Raw genomic sequence first — 23,684 nt, forward strand, 5'->3', positions numbered from 1 at the left:
CGAAAACTTTTATCTGTTATTTCTAAATTTGGTTTCACATTTTAAATATACGAGTAAAACTGTTTTATATTTTTTCATACATAGATATTTTATTTACAAGCATTGATAAAATGCATATAATAAATACTATGGCAATAACGGGATTAAAACGGGACAATCTTCTAAAAACGAGATAAATAGCGTCCCATTCGAAGTTTGTCAGGACAACGGAACGTGATGATCAAAAAAGGGACAATCCTGTTTTAAACGGGACGTCTGGTCACCCTACCGTAGAGGCGGTCTCATGATAAGTATTAACTCGTCATGAAAAATCTTTACACAAGACCGCTGCATCTAGGTACGATATTTCCATGTATAGTACACAAATTGTTTTGGTTTTCACTACGTTTTATATTTTTAACATTTTATAAACAGTTCTTAACTTCCCACGAGGAGTATCAATATTTACCTACGCTCCATTCAATTTCTGATCATGTGTAAATATGAACATGTTATCGTATGTAGCGTATAGCTCTGAATGTGCATTTTATACAAAATCGTATTTTGTCGAGTGTGAACGATTATTGTTGGACTATGACAAAGAATCACGAATAGCGAAAAAACCTACGAAACGTCACAATACGAGCGCGAAAAAAAAAATGGAACACACACAATCATATTTATAGGGAGATTTCGGGGCAATATTCACGATTAAAGTACAACGTTAAATCATACATATCGTCATAACTACACACTTACCATTCATAACCACACATTTTACACAGTTCAATACCGCTTACATTTATTCTATTGTTAAAGTGGGAAATTTGAAAGGCCCACAGTTCAAAACCGCATATATGTGAATGGCAGTTAAGAATTAAACATATTTTATTGTTATTAAAAAAATCGTTTGAGTATTAATTAAAAATAATTCAATATATAATTTAATTGAAATAAATATACATCCTAATGTTTTTAAATAATCAATTAAACTGATTTTATTTTTAATGAAACCATCATAAATATTTAAAATCGATTTTTTTTCTCCCTACATACTTTGCGTGTATGGTTCACGTTTCCGTTTCATAGTCAAAATTTGGTTTCAATAATCCTCTATTGTTTTTTTTACACGTCTATCTGAAAAAAATAAAATAAACAAAATAAATTATTGATAACTCGAGCTATATTTATTATTTTAAATGTTTAAATTCATATTCTTACCGAATGAAATATAGTGGGACGTGGAACGTAAAATGCATGCCTAAGTTGACCATTTTAACTTTTCGGCGCCGTTCGCCGTTCATAGTTTTCTTTCCTATTTTAAGAAAAAAAAAGTTACATCTATGTCAGTTGAAAGGGTCCCGAAGGTTTTGGACTACCCATTATTAAAATTTTCAATTATTTTTTTTTATTTTTTTGCTTGATACTAATTTTTAAAAGACCACTCTCCTGGATCTGACACTAATGACAATGATGTTTTGTTCAACAGTCAAAGGGTAAAAAAAGATAGGATATTTAACATTAATCGATTTTTTTTTTTTTTTATAAAATTGACTACGTTCACTTAACTAACTAAAAATATAATAGCATTTATTGACGATTTGTATTATGCCACGTACTTTTATAAATCTTAATATATTATAGTGATTAAAAAAATACAACCAAAAATTATAAAATAAACATTCATTAAGTAACCTCAAAATTAATATAATGAAAGTGGTAATTAACTAATAAGGCTCGGAAAATATGAGAAAATAGATCAATGATGTATGCAATATTTTTCAATGAAGGGAATTTTGAAAACAAAAATTACTCAACTCAAGTAAGATTAGGTTTGAAAAATAGAAAAGATATTTTGTTAGTTCTTACTTACATTAAGCATAAAAAATAAAATATAGTAGGTGGAAAAAAAAACTAACATTAAAATATAATAATCAAAATAATGGTAACAAAATACAATTTTATTTTGTCCAGCCTAATAATTATAGTCGCTTGGATAAATTATTTTATAATTGTTATAGAATTTCATAATCGGTAAGTTCTTTTTTTGTTGGTATTTGCTGTAGCTGATTTATTATCATTATTATTATCATTTATTATCAGAAAAAATAGACTAATGTTTCGATTTTTGGTAATATCAGTTCAGATATAATCATATATGTATATATCAATGGATTATGGATGTAATTTTAATAATTTGGTAAATATATGATTAATGTTAATATTTTAAACACGAATATCTGTATAGATATTACTATCATTTTAAGATTCTAAGATCGTGGATAAATATAATAACGAATAATAATAAATATGGTGTGAGATTTCAACTCGTTGGCCTCCCCTCTGCGTACGCCACTATACTTGCTCGAGTAACCTTTAAGTATAAATAAAATGCAATATATACATAAGTAATCGAGTGGGACGACAACAATTTGGTAAAAAGTCAATGGTCGAATAATTATTTTGATATTTAATTTAAAAAGGTTTTTTCATAATTATATGTTATAATTATAATTATATGTTACAAATATACTTTGTATCGTGAGTATTTACTCACGATACAAAGTATATTTGTAACATAGGTTTTTATCGTGAAAAATCTATGTAGGTGTATCATACTTCTAATTAATTTAATTAATTTTTGGCTGTATGTAAACTGTGGCAAAAAAAAATTAAAATTTTACAATCTGCGACAAAACTGATACAATACATTATACAAACTGTGGAAATTTATTTTATACACATACCTACTATATATACTATTAATTATATAGTACCTAAATTATATATACCTATCTATGTGTACCTATATACGTATATCGTTTGATTAATTATGAAATGTTGCATCTTGCGTACAAAGTGGTAAGGTAAATCCAAATATATTTTTAAGTTTTAACGAAATATATCAGTAATTTCGGTTCCTTTACTTTTGATAATACTAGTTATACATAAATTGACTTTTTATAGAAAAATTGATAGTGCAGAAGAAGGTTTGTGACAGCGACAAATGAAGGAAAATGGACGAATTTCAAGATATGAAGTTTGATCAAAGTATATTTTAAAAATAAACGAAAAAATGTTTACCCTTAGCCACACGCGATCATTAAGGTTTCTTAAAATAATTTTTAATAATAATAATATTTTTCGATTTTAAAAGTTAGTTTTTATTCTTATACCTAATACTCTAAGATTCTTTAGACTAATAGCTGTCTTTCGTTTGACGCAATTATCAAAACTCATACACATCCATACGTCGGCTATTGTAACATACAAGTATTAACATTAATTTTATAATAATAGTAGTGTTATATTATCAATCGCGTTATTTTATTTATTTTTTTTATTCACTTATTTAACTTTAATAATTGACAGTTCAAAACTATTCCTATAAGTTGATTTTAAAACAATTTGCAGTAACTCTTTTTTTAATGCCGTATTTAGTTGAAACTGATTAAATTCTATAGTTATATTTTACCATAATTGGTTTTCCTCTTTTACTTAAAAGTAATATTGCAATTTTTCAATATTTTAATAATTATTCATCCGTGATTGAGTTCCAAAGATTTTCAAAAGAGTTAACATAATGTTGTATTTTTATAATTTTTAGGTTCAAAATCTAATTTGATTATTAAACAAGAACAAAAAATATCATTAACTATTGGGGGATATTTAGTAATAAAATTAATGTTTCTAAAGTTCATTTTTTTCCATAAGCTTTATTGGTGTACTCAAAACCATTTCGATTTTAAACTGTTGATTTATAACTATATAACTAATTTAACAAAATCAGATTAATTATTAGTCTTTACTGAAAAAAATACGGCCATCATTAAAATGTTGCACAAAATACTCGAGTGCATAATAAAAACGGAATTTTCATAGTATCCATAATTCTACATGATCAAAGTGTAAAAAGTACCTTTTTTTTTTTATTTAAAAATAATATACTTATAATCTATGCAAAAAATATAGTATAATATGTAAGTGTGATAATAATATGACAATGCTGTTTAGAATTAGAATGCTCCCAGCGATACCACCTGACAAGTTAAAGTTAACATTACTATGTTTTTAGCAGATCCCTAGGCTAATTAATTTTTAACCATCTGGGGATGGGAGTGACAGAACATAGAATTTTAACTAATAGGATTTGGTCAGTTCGTTGAGTGTTGGTAGATTCAGGTCTTTGTGGACATTTTTGTTGGTTACATACTAAGAGGCAGAGGTTATTAAGTGGAAACAAATAGATTGAAATGCTTGCAAGATTTTGGTATTTAACAGATGAACCCTAAAATTTGAACAAAGTTTGGAGCCAGAATCGTAGATAATCTATTTGTATATTGTAGGTTTATTAGTTAAGAAGAGTTTTGATTTCAAAAGAAGACTCAGAAGATGCAGTTTACAGTGTTAACTTGTTTTCGCTTTAGTTTTAGATGTGATCACCATATAAGACGTTTATAAAATTTTAACCTTAAGTACTTAATCTCGTTTTTTTGACGATGGATAAAGTACCTAAAATTGTTTAGTGTATTTTTATCAATTTGAATTTGCTTATTTTGCAATGCAGTATCAGTAGAAACCAACTGATTAAATTATTATAGTTAGAACGATAAGCTACTGTTTATGGGCTTTCAATTTCTTTTAACTCTATCATTCATGTTCTAAATACTAGTTGAACAGTCGAAATAGGAATATTACGATGGAATTTATATTAATATGCAAGACTGGGCAAATTAACGATTTTTTTTAACTCGTTAAGTTAAATTTTTTTAAAATAATAAAGTTAGGTTAAATTAAAAGTTAACTTTGAAAAAAAGTAACTTAACATAATTTAAAGTTAAAATTTTCTAATTTGCAAAAATAAAAAATTGCACACATAATATTAATTTTTTTACACTCAAGAAAATTACTGTGGAAATAACATAAAATTATTAACTAGCTATAAAAAAAAACGTAATTTTCTAAAATAAATCTTAGTCCTGAACTCATACTCAAATCAATTTACCCATGTGTTACATCCAAAAATTAAAAAAAAAAAAACCATTTTCTTCCAACTGCTAAGATACCAATATTTTTAATTGATTCACACAAATTTTAAAAATTAAACAGGTAGTATCTACTACCTAAATATATTTTCTATACCGAGTAGACAAAATTCAGCCACCGTGTTGTTCAAAAGACTAGGCTCAGCACAACATGGACAATTATTATCAGTCAAAATATAATTACTTTGTATTATATTTTAAGATAAAATTAAAGAATTTGTTTAACTTTTAATAAATATCTTAAAAAATTATTTTATATAAGCTTTATATTTTTGGTACAACAAATTTAAATACCTATTATAGAATATAAAAATAACTGTACATTTAAAATAGTTAATTATTTTTATAGAAGTTGTCTTTACAAACATATGAATTATTATATTATGCAATTATTTGAAGTTTACCAATTTTATGCTTCCACTGTTTCTAAACATGATAAGTAATAAAAAAGTTGAGTCATGACTGCAGCAATCATTGTTGAAAATCACTACATATCATTTAGGTAACATAAATAAGATAATCAATAATCTCATAAATGTGGCTATATAGCATATATGTGTAATTAGATATGAACGTGATGTGAAAAAAATACATACTAGTTGAATAATGAAATAAAATTGGAAATTATATCACAGTTGTTTTATGATTAATCCCCCATCAACACTCGCTCTCAGGGTATTTACTATTTTCACAGAATATTCTTAGGATTTCCATGGGTTTATAGTGTTTATACAATAACAATGTTATAAGAATATAATGATAAAATATAGCCCATATAATGACTATTAAAGTTATTTTTCATACTATTTTTGTCTAAAGGAAATTCATATTAAAATAGTAAATTATAAATATACTAAAAACCTCATTTAACCCGACACTGGTTTAGCGAGGTAAATAATCTCCCAGTCTATTAATAAATATATGTATCCAATTCATTATCTGCAAAGCGGACTGAGTAGCTCATCAAAATCACACCATTATTCGATAATGACATTTATCTCATTGAAAATAAGTTTAGTTCGTTGTACATACCCGTGTAAAGAAAAATGTATCTGTTTGGAGAATATTTACCCCGCGTAACTGAACGTTTATCTCAAATGACCAAATGTAGAAAAAAATCACAGGACAAGCAACGAGTTAATAATTTGTATTAATCTTTGCACTAAAATTTAGATACTTTTAAATAAAATTAACTTAAAGTCAACACGTTAATCAAAAAAAAAAAAAATAATAACTTATTAAGTTAAAATTTAATTTGTAAAAAAAGTAACGAAATTATTAACTTAATTAAAATTAACTTAATGTTTTAACTTAATTTTAACTTTAAACTCATTAATGCCCAGCCTTGTTAATATACAAAGGTGGGTAAGTTAATTCAAATAATTACGTCGAGTTAAATTTAGTTAAGAAAACATAAGATCGATAAGTTAAAAGTTAACAAGGAAAAAATATTAACTTAATTTAGAAAAGAATTAATCTACTTTATTAATTAGTATGTAGATCACATAAAAAGTGACTGTGTTCTTTAAAAATATCTAATTCCCTAAATTATAATGAACAATTTTATTGAATTTTTATTAGTTAAAATTTTTTATACGAGTACATAACATTCTGTATCCACAGCCAGAACCTAATAATTTTATATTTACGTATTTACGTATAAACAAGAAATTTCAAAATTTTTTAACTTGATAGATCATTTTTTAAATCAATCATGAAAAGCTAAGTTGTTTCAACTACCCAATAAACTATATAAGTTAAACGGTTTATTGGAAAATAAACTAACTAGTTAAATTAGATAAATTTAAAAAAAAATAACTTTTTAACTAGGTAATGCCCACTTTTGTTAAAACGTATCATTAAATTGCCGTATTTTAACTTAGTACATACAACTATTACTATTGAAAATTAAGAGTCATAGGTCTACACTTCAGGTGTTCAGCGTTATACTCGTATTATGTAAAACAAATATGAACACACATTATTATGCGCGCACTTATTATTTGTGCTTGGATATCGTTAAATAATATAGTTACAATGATAAAACGGTTTTTATTCACGTCCGCACGTGTGCACGTTTTGACGTTGAATCTTATATCTATGCAACACCGTTTCAGTGTGAATTTTTTGTTTAGAATTATAAATTGAATGCAAATAAAAAAAAAAAAAAAAATAACAAATAGGTTTCGTCAATTAATAATAATTATTATAATGATTATACATTATACCTACGAATTCCAGTAATAGTTTTTTTTTTTTTTTATGTTTGTTTTGCTCATGGGATATTGACGTTTATCGACTCGTAATTTGTAATAATGACACTAAACGTGAATATTCGATGGACTAAATGCTTTACTGACTTTTATATTCCTGCAGCGAGGATAACATTATTACATAACTTCATCACGCCTTACGAGTACTTACAGAAAAGAAGAAAATAAACAAGAATGCTTGAATGCTTCTACGTTTTCAATCATAATGCTCAAAACGGTCGGTAGTTATAGAACATTTTAAGAACAACGGTGACACGTTTTTTTTTGAAAATTCAAATAAAAACAAATACTTAATTGTCATCGGGTAAAATATTTCACGGCTGAAGAAAACGTACTTTCCAAAACTCATTGAACAACGTTCCGCGCACGAAATGTTTTGCGACTCTTCTTCATATTATACGATTGAATAATTGACGAAAATGACATATTCATTCGAAAAATATTTAATTTTTGACTCGATATGACGTATACTCACTACATTAATAATGTAACAGTACAGTGAAGTCATACTAACTAGACATTCCCGACGATTCGAATAATATTTTTAGTTTTATTTCGCTATTAATTAATTCAGTAAACTTAAGTTTTCGATGAATATATCTGGTATTTATTTATACTTTTTATACATTTATTCAATTTTTTAATTTCTTCTTGGACTTTGGAAACGGGATGCCACTGGATGACAGTCATGGTTTCTTTCATAGCTTAACTCAACCATTTATTTTACATAATCATATTTGGATGAAGCGAATCTTTTGTGTTTTATGTGAATTGCCTATCAACGTCTCGTTTCGATTGTTATCGATCAAAAACTAATCCCAGTACTGTCGTAACAAATAACATCCGTATGTCTGCAATTGGTTTTTGTGACATTATGAGATTGGATAATATTATACGTGAAATACCGTTGAAAACATTTATTTTCTATCTTTATTAGATCCAGAAACGATATGTCGTCAGTATTCTACTGGTATTAAGAGCTAATAACGTCCTTTGTTGTTAAAAATACTATAATATTTACCATTCGTAATACATGCGTGCATTATGAGTAAACGCGACGACATTATTATCATTTTGTTTTATTAGAAAATATGCCACACTTAACTTTTTCATTATAAATTTAAACATTTGAAAACATATAATGTGTTTTTCGCAAATATGACATAAGCCATATAAGAATGCGGTTCATCGATTATAATATCTGGTGTCAATTTTTTGTACACCTTACATCCTACTGCGTGCGTAATATGAAATTAGTATGTTTTTTGTATGATTTTGTATTTTATCGTACAAGCGTCACACGCATTTATCGTATAACACGTGTTTACATTTCGAGCTAGTGATTTGTTTATTTTCTATTGTTTTCAGTATGAATTTTATCACCTGTAACGTTACAGCTATGGGACAATATACACAAAGCTAAATAAAATATACACTACATGACTATAGGTTTATGAATAGTTCCAAACTAAAATTTTTAATGTGAAAATAAAATAGATAGTATCAAACAGATGGGTAAATGCGTATAATTATGCGTATAATAATTATAATTTTATGTTAATGAAACATGCTAGATTTTTAAATTTATTTGGTTTTATAATAGGCATTAGATAAAAAGTTTGAAATATCAAAGAATGTAAGAATAACAAATTACTTTATGGACGTGTAGTTTTATTTGAAGAACACAATGAAAACTGATGTAATTCAACGTAAACAAAATGCACTCACATACTTGTCTTTTAACGTTGATATTATAAACAATTTTAAGAAAAAATAATTACAACTAGTCATTTAATCATATAACCAAAAAACCATAATGCTGTTTATGGGGGAAAAACACAACTATTAACTATTAATACAGCTATTGATTTTACTCGTCGATATTGAATAGATATTTGTGAAGATTAATATACTTATTATTATATTTTATTAATTTAAAGTAAAATAAAGCATTTCTAGGTTATATCGAAACGTTTCGTTTGAATTATTATAAAAAGAATTAGGTATACACTGCTTATAATTTTTTTAAATGTTTTGAGGTACCCCTATGTATATAATGTTTTGTTGAAATAAGTTACTATAATTGCCCTCTTTTTAATTCATTTAAGATTGTCTACAAAAAAAAAAAATTGTAAAAAACTGAAAACTTTTGATGTATAATGCTTTATTTGAATTGAATAAAGATAAAATAAATTTATTCATCAAAAAGGATTTTAAAATATGTTTTTATGAAACTAGTTGAGATATAATTTCTCAAATCCATTACCATAAAAGTCAAGTTGTTTTAAATGAATCATACATTTCTTCGAATATTTCTCTTTCAGTTATGCGGCATGCACATTGTTACATGTTTACATGTTGTTTCATACGAGATACCGTAGCATAACTATTAATGCATATGATAGACATATTCGTTTAACATTTTTTTTTCTTGTAACAAGGATAATTCCAATTTAGAAATTGGCAAATTATGTGGTTTGCTGGTATACTACGCGTTAAACTGGACGAATCTACGAATGGATATGAATTTATTTTCATTTTCCTTTTTTTTTTTTTTAATTTACTGTGACCCAAACAGAAATTAACGCGATAAAATCTTAGCTAAATTAATTAATGTACTCGTAGTTTCAATTGATGATGTTGTATAAAAGTCGTCCCGATCGTACAATTCAATTTACGAATCTCGATTGAAATCTACGATCCAACGGTGGTTTCAATTTCCTCCGTCCTTGAACAAACACTCATGATAATATAATATTACTGTAGTAAAGGTCACTAATAACTTAAGTCTGATTCATGTATAAAATACAGCGAATATTTGTAGAGCACATTTTGTTAAAAAAAATTAAAAATTAAATAAAAAAAAAAACAATCAAAAACTAATCTTTGTTTCCGTAAAAAAATAAACGTACCTAAATAATATTACAAAGATTACATTCCTACTCAGTATACCATTGTTCACGCGTTGTCTAATTATTTTATCAATTTCACCTAACCCCGCACATTGTAATTATTGTTCAACCTTTGAAACCGTGTAAGGTACATTCGACATTATTTTGTTCCGAGATATATAATTATAACGCGACATGCAGCAACAAGTTACGATTGAAAAACGGCTCGTCAGAAATGTGGCCAATCGTCCGTTCCACGTCGTTCTGAAGGAGTTGAAATCGTCGAATCGCAAACGTCGTGGCATGTAATATAAAATAACAAAATCAAACTACGTGCCCGCGAGTAGAAAAAAAAAAGCTCTGTATAAAATAAAAGTAGAAAACAACAAATTACGAACAGGTAGTATCGATAAGCCATGGTCCGAGATTTTGAGTAAATATAACGGATTAAAACACTAACCTCGAATCGAATACGAACGTTTTATTCGTTTTGTGGTTAAGTCCAGAAGATTACTAATACAATGTGCAGTTATACATTTATAACTGAACTACCTAACTAATTATACGCCACGTGATACGGGCTTAAATTGGTGCGGTTAGTAAAATTATTGATTAACGCGTTTGAAAATATATTCCAGAAAACGATGGCAACTCGAACTAAACTTTTTACCACCTACTGGTTTTTTTTATTTGTCTAAAAAATGTTATAGGGCAAACAATTCGATAGGAATAAAATAGCTTTTTCATATCCACTTATCACTGATACTCGGGGCATTGGTAACTGTGATTCACTACCCTCGTCTATAATACATGCACAAATATACATAAAACTTAGTAACTTATTCATTTATATATTGTTTAAAGTATATCTATCAATCTGATGATGCGATACGAATTTCTAAACAGATTTAAATGAGCTGTAACATTTACTTAAGATAGACTTTCTAATATTATCAATACATTATTGATCTTTAAAATTGTATTATTATTTTTTTTTTTAAATTTTATCTACTCCATTTTCGTCGAAACCAAGAGCAAAAATACAAATGCAATAAAGTACATACGAAGGAGACTTCTTTGTATTTTGTAAACACCATTATCACATCACTTTATGTGTTTGCTAGGTACACGTGCAGATTTAGTTAATACCGGGAAGTTGGTTGGCACCAATAACGGTGAAACGCGAGTATAAGTATCTCTTAAATCATATGATGCAAATTTTATTAACGAAAACAGAGTAAAATATAAATGATCGATATGGTATTTTATAATTGTCGATATCGTGGAAAAAGTATAGCTGGTGTACCTGGACGATTAAAAATCGTATACGCAGAGTGGAGATAGTTAAGAATCGATTTAACAGTCGTCCATCGTTGTTGTACTTTATCAATACTTCGAAAATGTGAAGACTATATAATATAAGTCAAGAGTTCAATCTGCCCTAATGTTGAGAGTTATCGAACACGTAGGTTGTTCTTCTCGAACGATGTACTTATTATTATTACAATTGTTATTATTTTTTCCGACGCCTAGTTTACATTATTATTGGTCTGCGAAACACATTTATAATACATTTCGAATAAAATATAAGATAAATTCGATATTATTACTATTATGAGTTACGTAAACGTGGTAGACGACGACGGCGACGATAAGATTCTTCCTAAATAATATTTTATTATTATTATTATTATTATGGTTTATTGTTTTTTTTTTTTTTTTCATAATTTTAATAGCAGCTATTCCCTTTATAGATTCGTACATCCCGACGCACATTAAATCACATATTAGGTAATTTACAAGTTATCCGATTCGTTAAGCACCGTATCATTAAAATAATATTACACACGATAAAAAAATTTAAAAAAATGTGGGTGGAAAAAAATATCTCGATATTATTATACACCGCGTTGGTTTTCGACGAGAACAGATATAAATGTTTTCACCCTTAATTGATTTTTACAGAAATTAATAATTATATCCATTTGTACGAGATAAAATCGACGCTAAAATGTTAAAACTCGTCGGAACATTATACATTATAATAATAATATTACGTATGCGATATACCATCGACGGAATATACGTAATGGACAATGTTCACCCGATAGTAATGTTTCGCCGGGCCCCGTAAGTTCGTGTTTCCGGCAATTATTTTCTTAACGCAACGATAACAATATCATCGACTTACACGATACGTACGTATATAACCGTATGCGCATAAAAGTTTTCATTATTATTATTATTATTATTATTATTATTATAGCAAATGTTTATTCCATATGCATTCATCTGCTGTTCCGGCGAGTTTTTATGTACGAGTTATTAAAATACAATGCACGACACGAATCCGCGGTTGCCGCACATGCGTGGCGCGTCTTGTACAACACGTTACGAACGCGCGTACAAATAATCGTATTGTTGTTGTTCGTAATGTAGTTATTTTTCACGTGTAAACCGAACGCACAGGTATATGGTAAGCCGTGGATTCAATTAACACCGGTATGGGTGCGCAATATAACGTTGACTCACGTGTCCCGAAAACCGTGTCCAAAAAATAGTTATCCATCTGCGATGGAAAAAAAAAGCGCTCAGCTTTCGGTCGTAAAGAGTCGATAGTACAAAAATATGACTTGAAAATTGTTTCTACGTACACGGAAAACACTCAATTAACTGTTCGCGTTGTTTCATTTTAAAATTTCTATCAAAGTACCGCACAATGTTTTTTAACTTAGATGAAAAAAACGTTCGTTCGTATTGCTTGCACAAAATACACAGTGTTCCGCACCGTACGAAAATAATCATATTAATTCAATACCGTTTTCGTTACGATAATATTACAATACGGCGATGCAGCACACACGTTTTGTGAAACCGCGGTTATGTTTTGTTAAGTACAATATTGGGCTTGCGCTCCGTAAACTACTTACAACCTACTGTGCTTATCGTACGTTGTAATAATATTCTATCGAGTGTTGGCGTATTTGTTATAATGCTTTCGTACTGCGACCGCAGGATGAACAAAATAATATTGTTTCAACTACATCTAGGACAACATTTTGTACATGAGTTACTTGGAGAAAAAAGTCACGGACTCTATATTTGCCTTGAATAATGAACATTTTTCGGTCGAGAATCAGCATGCAAAGAGTTCAACTATTTACGGTTACATATAAATGATATGTGCACATTTTTTTCTATTTTTATTTCTCACGAAGCACCGGGAATTTTATTAAAAAAAAAAAAAAAAGAAAAATAATTATTTAAAACAAATTTAAATACATTTACATAAATAGAAATCATATTATTACGGGCATATAAGAGTTATGAGGCAGTAATATGTATTACAAAATACATTTATTTATGAACATTTGTATTATGTGTATGCATAGGTATTAATAGGTTTCGTGTAAAATTATTTTTATCGTATATTATTAAACGGGCGCTTAGCACTGTGCATAAGACATTAGCATAATATTATGATAAAATATATTACATCGAAACACTAAAACGTTACCGCTACGTAAGTATGATTTTCGTTTTGAATTCCAATTATAACTAATCAAATATGTTCGAAATTCAAAAGCCGTCTAAACGAAACTGTACGTACATAAAAGCTATTATCACTAAATATCTCAAAAACGTTCATTAAGGTGTATTAAGGTATATTTAGGGAATAATTATTTAGGTATGTTATTATAAGAAACGTTTTTATTAAAAGGTTATCAGGTAGAACGTAAATTATTATTGTTGCGTTATACCTACAGAAATATGTTCATAATATTCCAGTAAATTATATATGATGGAAATATTTCAATTACAAAAACTTGTGAATTTTCAAAATATGTACGCTTGAAATATTTGAAACCGTATACATATATGAAATAATTGCAATTCTGATGATACACAAAGATATATTATTTTGATCTGTGGACATTTTTTAAACTATTCGTATAAGTTAACTTGTAGATATTATGTTTTCTTGATCCAAAAAAATCGCATACATTTTTACTAGTTTTTAACACAATAAATGAATACGATGAACAGTTACACTGAAAATCACACGTTTTGACTATTGAAAATAAATAACCACCAGGAATTGTTCACTAAGGCTTAAAATTGTATTGTGTAATACGTTAGTTGAACTGTGTGGTCAAATGTTTTACCACACATCGATTACTAATTTAACGCGTTATCATTTACACTGTCAGCTGAAAACTCAGTCGGTCGAGTATGTTTAGAAATAGTGTTTTCCGATAGCGTTTCTTCTATGGTTCGGTTCGGTTTCGTTGAGATTCAAATGAGGAAAAAAAAACGCGATACAACCGTATCGGAACGTATTGGAATGTTCGCGACATAATGTTGTGAGCGCACGAAGACGCAGATGAACGTTATATAATATCGATATTGTTGCGGGCGGTCCGTTGTGGACACGTTACACGGAGTTAAATATGTAAACGACGCGTCGGGAGACGGCGAAAAAATTGACGCGTTCGACAAAATATTTCTTCGAGATCGTGCGGTAACGTCTGCCGCCGGTGGGATTTCCACGGAGCGTGGAAAAGAATAAAAAAATAAAAAAATCCGCGTCCGGGGTCAAACGCGACGTCCGGGACCTTGACCGCCGAAGCTCGACGTATCCTATTCCAAACGTGTAATACGGTTTTGATCGTACGATTATTATTGTTATATGCACTTTTTTTTTTAAATTTTTTTTATCCCCGTTTTTCTCTCCTATCGCCGCGACGACGACGCGGCCGCCGCTACCACCACCGTCCCGTCGTCGTCGCTCGGTTTTCGGCCGCGGCGTTAAAGTCTCTCCCGGAGCGGAGGAGACCGGTTCGGCTTTCGCCGTATATATATAAGACCGAAACGCAAACGGTTCGTACTCTTCGCGCCGGAACAGACCAGTCCGCAAACAACGCACCCGCCGATTGTTATCTCGCGCGCGCACTACACAATTACTGCGTTCACTCTCGTCCGTCCGTCTCGTTTCATTTAACGCGCGCGCGCGCGCACACAGCACACGTTCGAGCCCGTCCGGACGATGCGCCTGCAACGGGACCGCAACATGTTCCCGGGATCGTCCTGCGCAAACGTGAGTACAACCTTTTTAGAGTATGGTCGACGATCGCGTCCAGCGGTCGTGTAGACCGGTGGTGAACGGATGGCCGGAGGCACGACTGGTCAAAAGTAAGCACGGTACAGGGCTATCGCGTCGTTCCGTGGTCAGCGCACGGACGTCGGTACACCCGAATCGTACTTTTGACTGTTTTTTTTTTTTTTTTATACTTTTCTAACAAGACGTACATATATTTTTGCATCCTAAACCAACGTTTCCCAACCGTCCGCTCAATATATTCTTTTCAGCTAATGATTTACCCCTATTCAGATAGCCCTCTTATATAATGACTGTCGATTATTACTGATAATTAAAAAAGCGTTTTCATAAAAATCTTTAATTTTTGATCGAATTGTTTTAATTATAAACATTTGTTTTTATTTCATTTTAATATACAAATAGAATAGGTATGTTTTTATATTTAACTCTACGGTTTCGTTTAAAATAATTTTTTATAAATGGTAATATTTTGATTATATTTATCTTATAAGCCATAACTAAAATAAAAGTTAAATAGTGAAGTAGTTATAGAATAATAAATATTTAACGAACTATTAAAGAATACTTCTATTTCTGTTTCATAAATTATAAACCTCTATAATATAAAATAAAAACGTACAATTTTGTTCGTTATATGAAAAATACTCAATATTTAATTTAAAAAAAAAAAAAGGAAAAAAAATCCCGTATGAATTCTAATTTTATGTGAAATATATTGGCTGAAATTTGAAAATTGATAATTTTTTAAATCGTCAACATCGTAATTATTTTCATAGAAATTAGCATAGTTTTAAGTTCGATTCATAAACGTACTTACCTACTCATAAAACTCATAATAGTTTTCATTAATTTTTTGTTATTTATATTCCCGGAGATCATTTTAAGGTTTACTGAAAAATTCATTGTTTGGAGTTTTTGAGAAATTTTATATTTAATAAAAATAGTCACTTTGATGGTTCTTAATCTTTTTCTTTGTTTTTGTTGACTTGCGATAGAACTGTTGGTCAACTGACATTCATAGAGGAACACGGCAATAATAATGTGATAATTACATGGTTGAAATAAATAGTTGTACAATCGCGTTATTTACGAGCATATTACGTGAATACGTGCTGATAATTTGATATATGCGAGCTATATCCAATTCGATGACTAATAAGTTATAAATCTATAACAATTGTGTAGTCAGAAAAATTATAAAACTAAAAAATAATAACGTTTAGTACCTACATATCGTTTATTCATAATACTGTTATGTTACAAAAACGGGAAATAAGAAAAATTAACATCAATAAAATGTAACGAAATTCGATACTCACCAGTTACGCATTTACAATAAGGTAACGTTAATTTATTTAATTAATTTAGTCTAACTGTACGTTGAATCGTAATAAAACTATTGCATATCATATAATACATTTATCAATAACTTTAGTAAAAAATAATTGAAAATTTATTGTACTATACAAAGCGTTTTAATTTAGAATATTGTCCGTACTTTCGCCACGAGTGATTTTTATTTCATTCGGTTTTACAAAGGAAATATATGTATCTAAAAAAAATACAATAACTTGTGTGATTACTTGAGAATTTATGATTATGTACACCTATTTGCGTACAATAGTATGTAATTTATTTTGATTTACTTCCTCCCGACTATGTATTTTATTAAGTATAATAACCTGTCTCCTTCCACTCACATTACTCTAATAATGTTTTAACTATTTATTCTAATAGTACTTTTGTATTTGTTCTTATTTTACTTTTTATCCGGATTTTATTTCATTTTAATGGTCTAACAAATGTTTGCGATTCGTTAATCATAGATAAACAAGACTTGTTCATATTTTAGACTGTATTTAGTTTTTTAAAAATAATTAAGACTTATTACAATCGAAGAAGAACACAGTTTTAAGTTCACCGAAATAAAAACAAAATAAAAACGTGCGTTTTTTATTCGTTTGAGTGTTGTAACTGTATCAGTAAACATTTAATGTACTCTAGGAAAAAATGATAAAATAATAAAAAACTTCTTAACAATAATAATATAATTTCAATGAACACAATTTATGCGGAACGATATCTATCATCAACGTTTATAATGTATTCAAGAACGACAATGTATGATAGTAATAAATTATCGAGTCATAATCTGAAGATGAGGACGATTGTAACATTGATCTAGGTCGTAATCAAGGTGTGACATCTGGGTAACCTTCTTAAATGATCATCCTTCCTTGTAATTTCGACAACGATATTATGTATTTATATATATATACGTATATATACTTTACCTATTGCACAATAGTTGTTTTTATTGTTAGAATGTCCATTTATCCGAATACCGATTTCAATATGGTATATACGTAGATTATCAACGTTATAGAAACTGTATTGAACGTTCAATATTTTTTTAGTATAAATTGAAAAAATTAATCACGTCTGGTCATATTACGAGTATAATAGTATAATCTGTATATAATTAGGTTGTATACTATTTATTATTACAATTAGTTATTTTACATCGCAAGTGCAAAATAAAAAATAAAAAAATTACACATATTCCCAATACATGAAGTGATTACAAGTATTAATTTAATGCGTGCCTTCTCTAAAGTTCCGATAAAATGGTAGATGCATTATTATAAAAGCAAAAAAAAAAAAAAAAAATTAAATCAAAGATGATTTCAATTGGAAAATAATTTATGTTATTATAGGTAGGCTTGTTGAATTTACTTACTGTAGTTTAGAGTGTAAGAACTTTAAATCCAGGAATTTGACTTAAAGATTTTATTTTTTTAAACACTAACTCAAACCACTTTAGAAGCAATCAGTGCATTTTTTATACATATTGATGTTTTAAAACCTAGAAAAAAATTCTGATTTCCGAACTACTAGCTATAATAAATTAATTTCAAGGAATCTATGTGACATAAACTGGTTTGGTCACTATCTATAATATTATAAATTAACTATTAACAGATTTTGGCAAAAACGACGAGAACATAAAAATTATTCATGTTTCTACATTTATTTGTATTCTCATAAAACATCTAAGTTGGTTATGAAATCAACATTTTACAATTAGTCGGATAAGGATTATGAATAATATACATCTAGAAAATATTTTACAAAAATACAAGTTATGTGACTTTTAAAATCACTTTATATTAGAACAAGAAGTGGACAAAGAGATTTTATACTAACCGTTGACGATCACAAAACAATCAATAATGGTTTACAGTGATGATTCTCATACCTATCCTGTCATAACCAAAAAACAAAATGTACTTATCACTCAATCATAATTGTAAAGTCTACGATATTACACGACGCTTAATATAACAGAACAACAAAAATGCTAATATGTTCCGTTAAATTTGCTATCATCGCAGTTCGTTTTGATATTAATTGTGTTACTAAACATCATAAATACTTGGTAATGAATAAAAAACTGACGAATTCGAACAAAAGCAATAAACCAATGACACGACGTGCACATTGCAATATAATTACATTACTGTTGCGAAACAACACAAACTTTCGTATCGATTATAGAGATTTTTTTTATTTTAAACTCAATACTCAATATTTAACACCGTGTTGGTCGAGATTTTATGAACCGTACACGTCCGAAGTCAAAGGTTCGCAAGCGATTTTTTTGGTCTGCAACATTAACGGAAATCGCGACAACAATAACGGCATGCGAGAACTGTACGGGATCACAGTCTTCACGTACCCTGCAGCTAATAATAATAACAACAATAATCGTACGCGGTTGTGCAACGCACGTATGACATTTCGATGATGACGTTTCGTCGGTAACGTACCAGTCGATCGCACGTAACCTTTTCACGAAACGCTAGTGAATACGGTTTTAGTCCAATAATAATCGTGTATCAGATAAGACCAGACAAAATAGTCACGCACGCGTTTGACATTGCGCCTTGACGTTTTTCGAACTCAACAGTACACGATACTTTCGGTGCAAACGTTACGACCGCGCGGTATCATCGACGTGTATCATGATAGTTTTTTTTCCTCTTCGATTTTTACCGTTTCCTTTAAAGGCGCCATGCGAAACGCGCGTGCAACAATACCATGGCCTTATTAATCCAACGGATTTGTTTCCGCGATCCCCTTCAGGGTTCTGTTCGTGAACGGGTTACGATAATATCCACGAACTCGTTCGACGTGACGACCGCTCTGGTAAACGCGATTGGTAAGATCAACTGTTATCGAGTTAAGTCGAAGCCTTGCATCTCTTGGTCCAGTGTTTTCGTGATTTCTTCCGGTCTAGCGATTTTCGAATGGCACGAGATCAATTTTACCGTCGTTTTTTCCGATCGTGTTTCGGAACGATTTAGCGCATGCGAATCTCATCTCGCGGCGCGTTCGAATTGTTGTTTATCGCCCGTCAACCCCTCCGTCAATCGACGCATTGCGATTCGTTTCCTCGTGCGGCAACGGTCTCGTATTGGGTCGCAGAGAAATAGCGAACAAGTTGTATACAATTCCGTACACGCCAATGCGTCTAGTGCACACATCGTCGTCGTACACAATTCCGTCGATAATCATATTATTGTCGTCGGGCTCAAAGGTGTCGCGCGAGACGAAAAGTCGTATGCATGTTATCGCATTAATATTATACCGTCTGCACTCGCTCCGGAAGCAACGTCGGAACGACACGTCGGTTCAACGTACCGCGTCCAATGCGCCTACATCGACATTATTATTGTTATTCGAACGGGTTTACGGTCTCACAGCGCATTATTTTTATACGCGCGCATACATTTATTACCATAAAATGTGTACACCGATCATCGATTCCGCCCGTTGTCGCGGATTCGTGTGCCGTGCACGGGCTATGTCATTATTGTTATTATCGTTATTAATGTATTTAACGCGTGTGACTAAGAAAACGTAGTGTTTATAATAATAGTAACACGACCGCGACACGAGTAATTACCATGCGTCCGGTGTTCGTTTCGAATGGCGGACCGTGAGCGCTGTGCCTTCCGTTCTGCGCGTGTTGAGTCCGTTAAATGATTGATACGGAAAAAATATATAATTAAAGGAATAACGATTTTACAAACGAGACGGTCTACCATATAACGCGTATTCCGAGACATCGTATGCGAGTAGGAAGACGGTGGATATTCAATTCGCCCGATTGGGTATCACGGTAACGATAAGGGATGTGTCGGTACATACGTATCTCGTAGGTTGTAATTTGGTGTTGTGGTTTTTTTCTCGACACCGACGATCAACTCGCGTCGAGTGGGACGTGCGATAAATCGAAAAATCAAATCGTCGAGATTTCCGTGCTTCGAGCTATATTTCGACGCGTTGGTGTTTAAAAATAATAATAATAATGAAAATCATTCGGATAAATGACGTTAAACCACCGTGTACGATCAGCTCACGATTGACGATTGACTCAGAGATCGTGATTGTTTCCGGTGTCACGAACGAATAGGTTTTAGTTATACGCGGGTGCATTTACGTATTCGCACGTGCCTATAGACGTAAGGCGAATAATAACGGTCTGATCGACTGCGGTAAACTTTACTTTTCAACATAGTCTATACGCGAGTTTCGATAAAGGTTTAAGTACGCGAGTCAATGGGAATCAGTTCACACAAATAATTATCGTTGTAGTTTAGAGTACGGACGATCGCGATGAATATAATAATTTTGTTCGTTTACGTTGCAATGTCACGGATTATAACAATATATTTAATCGTATAATCACATAATACTATCATATTAAATTAAATTATGATATTTTTACAAATCCGATGGACTACACTAAACGTCCATTAGTTGTTTGTGTTTCATGTACATAATATGCAACTTTTGCTGTGTGCATCATAATACTTATGAACCATTTTCATCATTCATAGTTTTTTTCCAACACGACAAAAATTTGTATTTTTTATTATCTGTGCTTTGTACTACTATATATTAATTCTAACAATATTATTGCTATACCGATTTTTACCGGCATCATTCGACGCGTGGAATGTACGGTATTGTTTTACGTAAACGAAATTACAATACATTTTAATATGTCTCTTTTAATTTGATTTGAAAAGAGAATATTTCGCTCGTACCTAATGTGGCAATAAATGCGTTTCACAACGTTTCATTATAGGTGAAAAATTAATGATATATACCACTGGATTGTATTTTGTATGCAAGTAATTAAAAACTTCTCCGTGATGGTGCGTGCGCCATGTTTAAAATTACGTTGTTATCAATTTGTTTTCGTTAAACCAGCGTTTACCACCGGTACCGGCGTACTACAGGGTAAAGTGTGATTCAAAAGGATGGTAAATTATTGACACAGTTTAATTAAGGCCCTATCTACTCAATCGGTCAAGGATGTAAGGAGACAGGGCACTATCTCTGGCCTAAAAAAATGGGATATTTTACTGACACATCCCGCGGAATGACTTACCTGGATGAATCATCATTCTCCTCCTAAGCAGCTATTCCATACGTTCACCTGCAGTATCTCGTGTAATATCATACGCGATTTATCAACTAGTTTTAACGAATACAAAATAACACTGTAGAGAAAATTCCAACTTTTGTCAAAATAGCAATTTCGCCGTGTTGAAATAATTTTACTGAGATCTTACATCATAATGGCGTAATAGGATTTATCGCCGAAAATATCCGTAACATATATATGCACAACAACATATTGTTGTAACGAAGTTTCATTATATATACAGTTATACTGATGAAATATCGTTTTCGCTTAGGCTACTGGGAAAAAAGGAATTTCGGAAAATCGATTTTCGCAGCCTTTCCTGATCAAATAATGTTTACATTAACAACACGTTACAGAGAGCACGTGCAGTGATACAGAATCATTCATATCACGTAGTGTGGATATTTTGTTGATGAACATTTCGAGAAAATCAATACCGCGGACGTCAAGGTTTCTCCAAAATCCACTTAAGTATTAATGTGCGTGGAGTACTACCTGAAAATGTGCATTTAAGTATCGGTTTTTATATTCCTCCTCCACCGTGGTAGGTACGGTGTGCCGGTTAAACGTGATTTTCAAAACGACCTATCGCCACGTCACACACCAGCCGTGCATAACTTTGACCGCATAACAAGTGCGTACGTGTGGTAACTTAAATATACGAGCGTGTATACATGCCAGGTGAGTCGCGTATTATAATACTGTCGTACACGCTTGGTTAGAAAAAATACCAGTTTTTTTTTTCAACACTTGGCAACGAATCAACAGGTGCGTGGGATGGGGTGATTTTTATGTATTTCAGTCTCGGGACCGCGATTTTTGCTCAACTGTCTCGCCCTGGTCGGTTGGTTCCCAACTGGACGTACAGCAGCGGGGTTCTCGAACCATTCTCTCTGAGTTCAATATCGATATTTAAACATTTTGATTAATTGATTTCTTAAATTCATATAGATTGCACATAATTGTATGTAATCTGAAATTCGAGTACTCATTTTTCTCCTCATCAAACCAAGTAATGGTGAGTTAATATAAAAATAAAAGTCATTGTTCACATAAAAAACACTTATAAATTACTCGATATTATTTGTGTAATGTTTATGGCATACGAATAATTATGAAGAAACGAATTAAAAATAACATTATTGATAAGTCATTTCTCGTATTTATTTTTTTTTACGACTTTTGGTTTGAAATTGACATTGTTGGTTTTTTAAGTAAAGTGGATTTATTTATTTATTTTTGCGTATCTCATTGTGCCCGCCGATCAAAAATGTTCGAGAACCGTCGTTTGACGGTAACGTTAACCGCTACGCGTTCGCCGTTTTTCCTTCTGCACACACAGGTTTACGTTACAACTTACACGCATTACAATTGCGCTACGTGTTAATACGATTTTTTATAATACATGAAAAGTATGTATTAAGTAGCCACCACGTTATCATTATTAATATCATTGCCTACTATTATCGTGACGTGCGCACCCGGGCCCGCGACGAATCCGACGGGTGGTCTTTCTATTGTTTTTTTTTTTTTTTTTTTCGGTCACTGTGTCATTTCATGACGATGTAGGCATGTACCGCATTATGATAATAATACTATTATTAGCAATTCTAATGCGAACGGGTACTGGCACGAGTGCCACGGGTCTGTTACGAGAGAAAAAAATATTACATTTATGAGTATACAATATATTTACACGCCTATACGCTGTGTGTTACAAGTTGATGAATACGTTTCAAACTTTATTTCGTGCACATAATATTTTAATAACGGCAGTAAAAACACAGCATAACGGTTCTCGGAGTGAAAATTAATTTTTTTGTTTACTTTTATTTCTGTTGTTACACGAAGTGGTGATTAAAATCCGTTTTC

General features: G+C 30.7%; 1 protein-coding gene and 1 long non-coding RNA gene across 11 annotated transcripts in view; one reads left to right on the plus strand and one right to left on the minus strand.

Moving 5' to 3' along the window:
- Positions 1 to 1,024: 1,024 nt before the first annotated feature.
- Positions 1,025 to 23,684, minus strand: part of LOC112690982 — a 60,191-nt gene continuing 37,531 nt past the window's right edge. The window contains exons 1-3 of one of the 2 annotated variants that reach the window (XR_003149265.1): positions 12,721 to 12,933; positions 1,201 to 1,294; positions 1,025 to 1,116 (exon numbers count right to left, since the gene is read on the minus strand). This is a non-coding gene — a long non-coding RNA (uncharacterized LOC112690982). Of the gene's footprint in view, positions 1,117 to 1,200; positions 1,295 to 12,720; positions 12,934 to 23,684 lie in introns of those variants that run through there. The other variant, XR_003149266.1, reaches the window with a different exon arrangement.
- The window catches only part of LOC112690980 (collagen alpha-1(III) chain-like), a 39,902-nt gene continuing 31,271 nt past the window's right edge, over positions 15,054 to 23,684 (plus strand). For 5 of the 9 annotated variants that reach the window (XM_025565091.1, XM_025565088.1, XM_025565092.1 and 2 more), the window contains exon 1: positions 15,054 to 15,286. In XM_025565091.1, coding sequence (XP_025420876.1) covers positions 15,236 to 15,286 — 51 coding nt within the window. In that variant the 5' untranslated portion in view covers positions 15,054 to 15,235. The remainder of the gene's footprint in view (positions 15,287 to 23,684) is intronic. The other 4 variants (XM_025565087.1, XM_025565084.1, XM_025565090.1 and 1 more) reach the window with 1 other exon arrangement.

This window comes from Sipha flava, unplaced genomic scaffold, assembly GCF_003268045.1.
Source record: "Sipha flava isolate LNK unplaced genomic scaffold, YSA_version1 541_pilon_pilon, whole genome shotgun sequence".
Lineage (NCBI taxonomy): Eukaryota > Metazoa > Arthropoda > Insecta > Hemiptera > Aphididae > Sipha > Sipha flava.